We start from the raw sequence: 10000 nt of genomic DNA on the forward strand, positions 1-10000 counted from the left end.
CTAAAGGCCAACCTTATTTTTATTCCAGATTTTTTTGTACACTTTTTTTTATGAATTCATTTTTTAAATTGTGATTCATCAGGGGGTGCTGCAGCCCCCTCAGCACCACTACTTCCTGCGGCTATGCACACTAGTCTTTTAAAGAAAACCCTGCTCGCCTGAATGCAAGCTAGACAGGTTCTCGTGGCTATAGGTACAGGTGAAAGTACAGGCAGACTAGTTACAGGCACTGAACATGGTCGTCTAGGCCTGCAGGTAGATGTGGCTCACCTGCAGGAAGAGGTACTCGAAGGCGGTGGGGTCTTCCTGTAGCAGCTCCAGGGGGTCTCTGGGAATGAAACACACCCTGAACAGACACCTGTAGTCATGGCTGCTGTTCTCCTTCTTCTGCACCACCTGGAGACACAAGGTCACATAGAGGTGAATAGTCTGAGATTCATAGTGACAGACTGCACTGGCTAGACAGGTTGAGGCTGTGTGGGTGTTCTCCTCACCCTGTGTATGAACTCGTCCTCGTGCAGCAGCAGTAGCTTGGTGATGCTGTACTGCTGTTCCAGCACCAGAGCAAAGTACTCAATGCAGCGGATAGACAACTTGTCCTTCAGAGTCACAACGATGTCCTGCAACAACGAAACAACAGCATATCTCCGTCAACTAACACCAGGTAAGGTATTTTGCAAAGGTTGCCTGACAAATGAATACTTCTGTTAGCGCTAATGGGGAAGTGAGTCATGCAAACAACACAGGATAACAAGCACAAGTGATTCTACGGCATCAAATCAGAACATGTGTAGGTAAATGTAATACATGTTATATCCGTACTTTGACAGTGGTGGTAGTGTCAAACTTGAAGGCCTTGGTCTGTCCGTTCTCCAGATACACCTTCAGAACATTGGGAAGGAACAGAAGAGAGTTCCCCTGCAGGACAAAAAAATAGAGGATGAGAGAATGAGAGAGAGTGAGAGAGAGAGAATGAGAGAGAGTGAGAGAGAGAGAATGAGAGAGAGTGAGAGAGAGAGAATGAGAGAGAGTGAGAGAGAGAGAATGAGAGAGAGTGAGAGAGAGAGAATGAGAGAGTGAGAGAGAGAGAATGAGAGAGTGAGAGAGAGAGAATGAGAGACAGTGAGAGAGAGAGAATGAGAGAGTGAGAGAGAGAGAGCAAGAGAATGAGAGAGAGCAAGATAATGAGAGAGAGAGAGAGAGAGAGAGAGAGAGAGAGAGAGAGAGAGAGAGAGAGAGACAGAGAGAGAGATAAAGGGAGACAGAGATTGTAAATACATAATATAATTGTAAATACAATCCATATTTATACTTATTTATTTTATATTGTGTCCTTTAACCATTTGTACATTGTTAAAACACTGTATATATATAATATGACATTTGGATTGTCTTTATTGTTTTGAAACCTCTGTATGTGTAATGTTTACTGTTAATTTTTATTGTTTATTTCACTTTTGTATATTATCTACCTCACTTGCTTTGGCAATGTCAACACATGTTTCCCATGCCAATAAAGCCCCTTGAAATGAATTGAATTGAAGAGAGAGAGAGAGAGAGAGAGAGAGAGAGAGAGAGAGAGAGAAAGAGAGATAGAGAGAGAGGGTCCTGACCTGAGTGTGACCGTTGACAACCACTTCCTCTGCAAAGCGTACTTTGATCGGGTTACTCCTCAGACGAGCCCTCTTCTCTGCCGACATGATGGACGACTTAGGACCCTGACACATAGAGAAACACCATTATGTCATCACACACACACACACACACACACACACACACACACACACACACTTACTGTCATGTTCCTTAGGATTGTCATTGTGACAAAGTCCTCCAAGTCCCTAAAGAAACACAGAGACAAGATGTTTCTGTCCAGCAGTCACGTAAACATTTGACATTTGACATTTGACCTGACTGACTTAGCATTTGACCTGTCACACCCTCAAACTCACACACACAATCACACAGACATTATGAAAGTATGCTTTCAGAACTGGAAGGGAGTCCTAGTCCCAGTAACCTGTCTGTACTCTCTAATCTAGTGAGCATATAGAGACTGAGAACCAGAGAGAGAAAACAGAGTGAGGAGCAAAGAGAATAAAAATAGAGAAAACAGAGTAAGGAGGAGAGGGAGAGATAACAGTGAGGAAGTTAGGGAATAAAGAGAGAGATAACTGTGAGGAACAGAGGGAATAAAGAGAGATAACAGTGAGGAACAGAGGGAATAAAGATAGAGAACAGTGAGGAAGAGAGGGAATAAAGAGAGAGATAACAGTGAGGAACAGAGGGAATAAAGAGAGAGATAACAGTGAGGAAGAGAGGGAATAAAGAGAGAGATAACAGTGAGGAACAACGGGAATAAAGAGAGAGATAACAGTGAGGAAGAGAAGGAATAAAGAGAGAGATAACCGTGAGGAACAAAGGGAATAAAGAGAGAGATAACAGTGAGGAATAGAGGGAATAAAGAGAGAGATAACAGTGAGGAAGAGAGGGAATAAAGAGAGATAACAGTGAGGAACAGAGGGAATAAAGAGAGAGATAACAGTGAGGAAGAGAGGGAATAAAGAGAGAGATAACAGTGAGGAAGAGAGGGAATAAAGAGAGAGATAACCGTGAGGAACAGAGGGAATAAAGAGAGAGATAACAGTGAGGAAGATAGGGAATAAAGAGAGAGATAACAGTGAGGAAGAGAGGGAATAAAGAGAGAGATAACAGTGAGGAAGAGGGGGAATAAAGAGAGAGATAACAGTGAGGAAGAGAGGGAATAAAGAGTGAGATAACAGTGAGGAACAGAGGGAATAAAGAGAGAGATAACAGTGAGGAACAGAGGGAATAAAGAGAGAGATAACAGTGAGGAACAGAGGGAATAAAGAGAGAGATAACAGTGAGGAACAGAGGGAATAAAGAGAGAGATAACCATGAGGAACAGAGGGAATAAAGAGAGAGATAACAGTGAGGAAGAGAGGGAATAAAGAGAGAGATAACAGTGAGGAAGAGAGGGGATAAAGAGAGCAATAACAGTGAGGAAGAGAGGGAATAAAGAGAGAGATAACAGTGAGGGACAGAGGGAATAAAGAGAGAGATAACAGTAAGGAAGAGAGGGAATAAAGAGAGAGATAACAGTGAGGAACAGAGGGAATAAAGAGAGAGATATCAGTGAGGAACAGAGGGAATAAAGAGAGATAACAGTGAGGAACAGAGGGAATAAAGAGAGAGATAACAGTGAGGAACAGAGGGAATAAAGAGAGTGATAACAGTGAGGAACAGAGGGAATAAAGAAAGCGATAACAGCGTTAGTTACCTGGTGATGTCTTGCAGCTGTTCATAGCTGAGTTGGTCCACCAGCAGGTCATTGATCTGTAACACCTGGTCTCCAGGGTACAGTATCCCATCTGCCGGGCCTCCTACACACACAGAGGACAAAAAGTTATATAGTTCAACACAGTCACATGTGCTTACAGTAGCTCATCTGGGGAGGCATACGAGGGTTAACATTATTCTGGGTCCTTGCCAACCTCTCTGCCAGTCTTTCTGGATCATTGCCAGCCTCTCTGCCAGTCTCTCTGTCAGTCTCTCTGTCAGTCTCTCTGCCAGTTTCTCTGCCAGCCTCTCTGCCAGCCTCTCTGCCAGCCTCTCTGCCAGTCTCTCTGCCAGCCTCTCTGCCAGTCTCTCTGCCAACCTCTCTGCCAGCCTCTCTGCCAGTCTCTCTGCCAACCTCTCTGCCAGTCTCTCTGCCAGTCTCCCTGCTTTCTCTGGTTGGTTATTTATACTCATTTGTCTTCAGGCCAGAGAGCAGGACTGAGGCACAGCAGTTACTCTCCGCCTGCCCAGCAAAGCCCTGTCCCTGATCCCACTCTACTAACCACTGACAGCATATGGCACTATCACACACACACACACACACACACACACACACACACACACACACACACACACACACACACACACACACACACACACACACACACACACACACACACACACACACACACACACACACACACACACATACACACACACACACACACACACACACACACACAGTCTTGCGCAGCTAACCTTGCGAGGACATACAATTCAGTCCTAAACCTAATTCTAACCTTAACCCTAAACCCACTAGAAATAGCATTTGACCTCGTGGGGACGAACAAAATGTCCCCAGTTGGTTTCACAATGTCAGGTCTGCCAACCCCCTGATCCAATACCCTGATCCAATACCCTGATCCAATACCCTGATCCCTACAGCTCCACTCTCTCTCCTTTTCTCTCTCCCCTTCCTCACGTCACACTCTCATCTCACTGCCTCTCACACTCCTCCCTCTCTTTTACCCACCATCTCTCTAACTCTCTCTTTCTCTCTCTCTCACGCTCCTCCCTCTCTTTTACCCACCATCTCTCTCTTTCTCTCTCTCTCTAACTCTCTTTCTCTCTCTCTCACGCTCCTCCCTCTCTTTTACCCACCATCTCTCTCTCTAACTCTTTCTTTCTCTCTCTCTTGCTCTCCCTCTCTCCCTCCCTCTCTGTCTCCCCTTCCTTTCGTCCTCCCTCCCTCCCTCCCTCCCTCCCTCCCTCCCTCCCTCCCTCCCTCCCTCCCTCCCTCCCTCCCTCCCTCCCTCTCTCCCTCCCTCCCCCCTCTCTCTCTGTCCCCCCTCTCTCTCTCCATCCCTCTCTGTCTCCCCCTCTCTGTCTCCCTCCCTCTCTGTCTCCCCCTCTCTCCCCCTCTCTCTCTCCCTCCCTCTATCTCCCTCCCTCTCTGTCTTCCCTTCTCTCTCTCTCTCTCTCTCCCTCCATCTCTGTCTCCCCCTCTCTCTCTCCCTCTCTGTCTTCCCCTCCCTCTCTCTCTCTCTCTCTCTCCCTCTCTGTCTCCCCCTCTCTCTCTCCCTCTCTGTCTCCCCCTCTCTCTCTCCCTCCCTCTCTGTCTCCCCCCTCTCTCTTTCTCTCACTCCCCCTCTCTTTCTCTCACACCCCCTCTCTCTCTCTGCAGCAAGTTGTGATTATTGGGCCGGGGGCAGCAGGGTACTTCTCAGGGTATTGATCAGGGTATTGGTCAGGGTATTGGATCAGTAGATTCTACAGAGAGGAAAGAAACACACAGCTCAGCAAGGTGTGTGTGTGTCCAACTATATGAAGAGTGATCAAATCTAAAAAGGATGAGCAAGTGGCTCTGTTGTTTCACTGGCTTTTCTGGCACAGTGCCTGGCATTCTAAATGCCAGGAGAGGGTTGGTGTGTGTGTGCGTACGCACACATGTGTGTGTGCATGTGTTTGTGTGTGGCTAAATCTGTCTTGCTGTGGGCGAGTCTACTGCGGCATGATGAAGCAGGTGGCCACATTTCAGAGAGAGCGTTCACTCTCTCGCTCTCTCAGACACACACGCGCACGGCCTACCTGCAGCCACGTCCCTGACCAGCAGAGGGTGCTGTTTGGAGAGGGAGAACCCATGACCGCTGGAGTCCAACACCGGGTCTCTGACGATCTGAACCGTTAGCCTCACCGGGAAGTTCTGACTGGTCACGCTGCCAGACCGGTTGGACCTCCCATCCCCAAGGATCCGCTCTCTGAGAGGTCAAACAGGGGTTAAATAGGGGTTAGAGGTCAGGGGTTATTGGGAGTGGCAGAGCAGCTGGTGTGATACTATGTGAGTAAAGTATTTGTGTAAAACATTGAATTAGATTCACTACAGAGGGCTAAAGGCATCCCCTTCCATCTCTGTCAGCTGTTTCTGACGTGTTTACTAGCATGACTAACAGGTGGCCCGTCCACACACTTCATTCTATTGTGGGACTGCAAACCTCTTGACATCAAATCTCTGTAGGTTTCTCTGTCTGTGAGTTCCTCTATCTGTGAATGTGTGTTCCTCTATCTGTGAATGCATATGCCTCTCATGTGTTGATACTGTACCTGCTGAGTGATTCGCGGGTGCGTCTGATCAACGTCCCCACCACCTGCTGCACCCGGGTGGCCCTACGGCTACGAGACAGAGACCGACTCCTACTCCTCTCTTTCTCCTCCATTTAACTACACACACAGACAGACAGACAGACAGACAGACAGACAGACAGACAGACAGACAGACAGACAGACAGACAGACAGACAGACAGACAGACAGACAGACAGAGAATAAAATGGAAAACTTAGTCAGTTGCACACAACTGAAATATGTGTTTCACATTTCATCCAACACCTCTAAATCAGAGAGCTGCAGTGGGCTGCCTTAGTTTACATCAGCACCCAGTTGTTGTTAACCGCCTTGCTCAATGGCAGATTTCTCCACCTTGCCGGTTCTGGGATTCGAACCAGCAACCTTTCAGTTACTGGCTCAACACTCTTACACTCGCCCAGTGGTCAGATGAAGCAGATGCTAAACTACAGGACTGTTTTGCTATCACAGACTGGAACATGTCCCGGGATTCTTCCGATGGCATTGAGGAGTACACCACATCAGCCACTGGCTTCATCAATACTTCATCATACCCCAACCAGAAGCCATGGATTACAGGCTACATTCACACTGAGCAAAAGGGTAGAGCTGCCGCTTTCAAGGTGCGAACTCTAACCCGGAAGCTTATAAGAAATCCTGCTATGCCCTGCAACGAACTATCAAACAGGCAAAGCGTCAATACAGGGCTAAGATTGAATCATACTACGACGCTCATCTTATGTGGCAGGGCTTGCAAACTATTACAGACTACAAAGGAAAGCACAGCTGTGAGCTGCCCAGTGACACAAGCCTACCAGACGAGCTAAATCACTTCTATGCTCGCTTCAAGGCAAGCAAAACTGAGGCATACATGAGAGCATCAGCTGTTCCGGACGACTGTGTGATCACGCTCTCCGTAGCCGACGTGAGTAAGACCTTTGAACAGGGCAACATACACAAGGCTGCGGGGCCAGACGGATTACCAAGACGTGTGCTCCAGGCATGTGCTGACCAACTGGCAGGTGTCTTCACTGACATTTTCAACATGTCCCTGATTGAGTCTGTAATACCAACATGTTTCAAGCAGACCACCATAGTCCCTGTGCCCAAGAACACAAAGGCAACCTGCCTAAATGACTACAGATCCGTAGCACTCACGTTCATAGCCATGAAGTGCTTTGAAAGGATGGTAATGGCTCACATCAACACCATCATCCCAGAATCCCTAGACCCACTCCAATTTGCATACCACCCAAACAGATCCACAGATGATGCAATCTCTATTGGACTCCACACTGCCCTTTCCCATGTGGACAAAAGGAACACTTATGTGAGAATGCTATTCATTGACTTCAGCTCAGCGTTCAATACCATAGTACCCTCAAAGCTCATCACTAAGCTAAGGATCCTGGGACTAAACACACTAAAACTGGATTCTGGACTTCCTGACGGGCCGCCCCCAGGTGGTGAGGGTAGGTAGCAACACATCTGCCTTGCTGATCCTCAACACTGGAGCCCCACAGGGGTGCATGCTCAGTCCCCTCCTGTACTCCCTGTTCACCCATGGCCAGGCACGACTCCAACACCATCATTAAGTTTGCAGATGACACAACAGTGGTAGGCCTGATCACCGATAATGACGAGACAGCCTATAGGGAGGAGGTCAGAGACCTGGCCGGGTGGTGCCAGAATAACAACCTCTCCCTAAACGAAACCAAGACTAAGGAGATGATAGTGGACTACAGGAAAAGGAGGATCAAGCACACCCCCATTTTCATTGATAGGGCTGTAGTGGAGCAGGTTGAGAGCTTCAAGTTCCTTGGTGTCCACATCACCAACAAACTAGAATGATCCAAACACACCAAGACAGTCGTGAAGAGGTCACAACAAAGCCTATTCCCCCTCAGGAAACATTAAAGATTTGGCATGGGTCCTCAGATCCTCAAAAGGTTCTATAGCTGCAACATCGATTGCATCACTGCCTGGTATGGCAATAGCTCAGCCTCCGCCTGCAAGGCACTACAGAGGGTAGTGCGTACGGCCCATTACATCAATGGGGCTAAACTGCCTGCCATCCAGGACCTCTACTCCAGGCGGAGTCAGAGGAAGGCCCTAAAAATTGTCAAAGATCCCAGCCACCCCAGTCATAGACTGTTCTCTCTACTACCGCATGGCAAGCGATACTGGAGTGCCAAGTCTAGGACAAAAAGGCTTCTCAACAATTTTTACCCCCAAGCCATAAGACTCCTGAACAGGTAATCAAATGGCTACCTGGACTATTTGCATTGTGTGCCCCCCAACCCCTCTTTTACGCTGCTGCTCTCTGTTTATCATATAGGCATAGTCACTTTAACCATATCTACATGTACATACTACCTCAATCAGCCTGACTAACCGGTGTCTGTATGTAGCCTGGCTACTTTTATAGCCTCGCTACTGTATATAGCCTGTCTTTTTACTGTGGTTTTATTTCTTTACTTACCTATTGTTCACCTAATACCTTTTTTGCACTATTGGTTAGAGCCTGTTTTCGGAGCATGTGACAAATAAACTTTGATTTGATTTGATTTGACTAGGCTACCTGCCACCACAGAAGCAGAAAGGGAAGACAAACAAAAAGGTATTGTTGAAATGGGAACCAGAGAAGGACGGAAGACAGAGCTTAGTGTTGTGTTTGACTACAATTATCTTAGTAGCAGATCTGTATCTTGTGTTGTTTGGGAGGAGGGAGTCAGAAGGGTATTCAACTCTACAGTCACAAGGCCAAACACGTCGCACTCAACAAGATGTGACACATAGGACAACCACAATTTTAGGACATGCTTTTAGGACATTTAATAAGGAACAAACACGCACATACACATTACGCACGCACGCACGCACGCACACACACACACACACACACACACGCACACACACACACACACACACACACAGAATCACACACACACACACACACACACACACACACACACACACACACACACACACAGACACACACACACACACACACACACACACACACACACACACACACACACACACACACACACACACACACACACACACAGACACTACTTGTCTCTGTGTTTATCACGACTGACAACTTTGCAGCAGTGCACTTTCTGTTCAGCCTTCCCTTTATGCAGATATGCGGGTGGCTGGGAACGAGGGATGTTAAGAAACAGGGGGAGGGAGAGTGGAGGGGGTTCGTTATGTTTTAATCAAATCCCCGAGAAGTGTGCTCAGCATTCGCTCAGTCTGACCACAACTCATGGCCAACACCACCTCGCAACACTGTTTCCTCCCCAACAGCCAATCAATAGCCCTCCTCGTCTCGGCCACATTCATCCTCTGATAATTCACTGACATGCTTTATCTGAGGTTTCTGACAGTCTAGGTTCCGTCTGGGTTCAGTACGATGCTAAAATTGGACATAGGCAGACAAGGTCTGGGTAAACTGAATTTAAATTGCAACCTTAATTCAAATCAGTCCATTGTTAATTTGTTGACATCCATGCTTTATTGACTGTCTCTAATGTTAGCACTCAATAAAGAAAAGATCTAGGTTGACCATCAGCACTGTAATTCATGGATGGGATCATACTGTGAGGTGAATGAACATCCCCTGCAACCCTGCTGCTAGCATGCTGCACAGCAGGAGAGACAGAGAAAATTGAAATTGAATTGAATAGAGAGAGAAAGGAAATTTGAATTGAATTGAATAGAGAGAGAAAATTGAATTGAGTAGATAGAAAGCGAGAGAGAGAGAGAGAGAGAGAGAGAGAGAAGCAGAGACAGAGAGAGAGAGAGAGAGAGACAGAGAGAGAGAGAGAGAGAGAGAGAGAGAGAGAGAGAGAGAGAGAGATAACCAATTGCTCTATATAGCAGTGAAGTATGGGGTCCACTCTCTAATAATGAATTTACCAAATGGGACAAACATCCAATCGAAAAACTGCATGCAGAGTTTTGCAAGACTGTATTGCAAGTGTAAAGAAAAACTCCAAATAACGCATGTAGAGCAGAATTGGGCCAATACCCCCTCCTCATTCGAATAGAAAAAAGAGCCATCAAATTTT

General features: G+C 46.9%; 1 protein-coding gene across 2 annotated transcripts in view; it reads right to left on the reverse strand.

The window, feature by feature from the left end:
* LOC139391122 (FERM and PDZ domain-containing protein 1-like) overlaps positions 1-10000 on the reverse strand; it is a 43622-nt gene that overhangs the window by 11709 nt on the left and 21913 nt on the right. For both annotated transcript variants that reach the window (XM_071138665.1, XM_071138664.1), the window contains exons 3-10: positions 5902-6018; positions 5389-5558; positions 3302-3404; positions 1796-1841; positions 1614-1718; positions 823-918; positions 495-620; positions 271-396 (exon numbers count right to left, since the gene is read on the reverse strand). In XM_071138665.1, coding sequence (XP_070994766.1) covers positions 271-396; positions 495-620; positions 823-918; positions 1614-1718; positions 1796-1841; positions 3302-3404; positions 5389-5558; positions 5902-6014 — 885 coding nt within the window. In that variant the 5' untranslated portion in view covers positions 6015-6018. The remainder of the gene's footprint in view (positions 1-270; positions 397-494; positions 621-822; positions 919-1613; positions 1719-1795; positions 1842-3301; positions 3405-5388; positions 5559-5901; positions 6019-10000) is intronic.

This window comes from Oncorhynchus clarkii, chromosome 31 (genome assembly GCF_045791955.1).
Source record: "Oncorhynchus clarkii lewisi isolate Uvic-CL-2024 chromosome 31, UVic_Ocla_1.0, whole genome shotgun sequence".
Classification (NCBI taxonomy): Eukaryota; Metazoa; Chordata; class Actinopteri; order Salmoniformes; family Salmonidae; genus Oncorhynchus; species Oncorhynchus clarkii.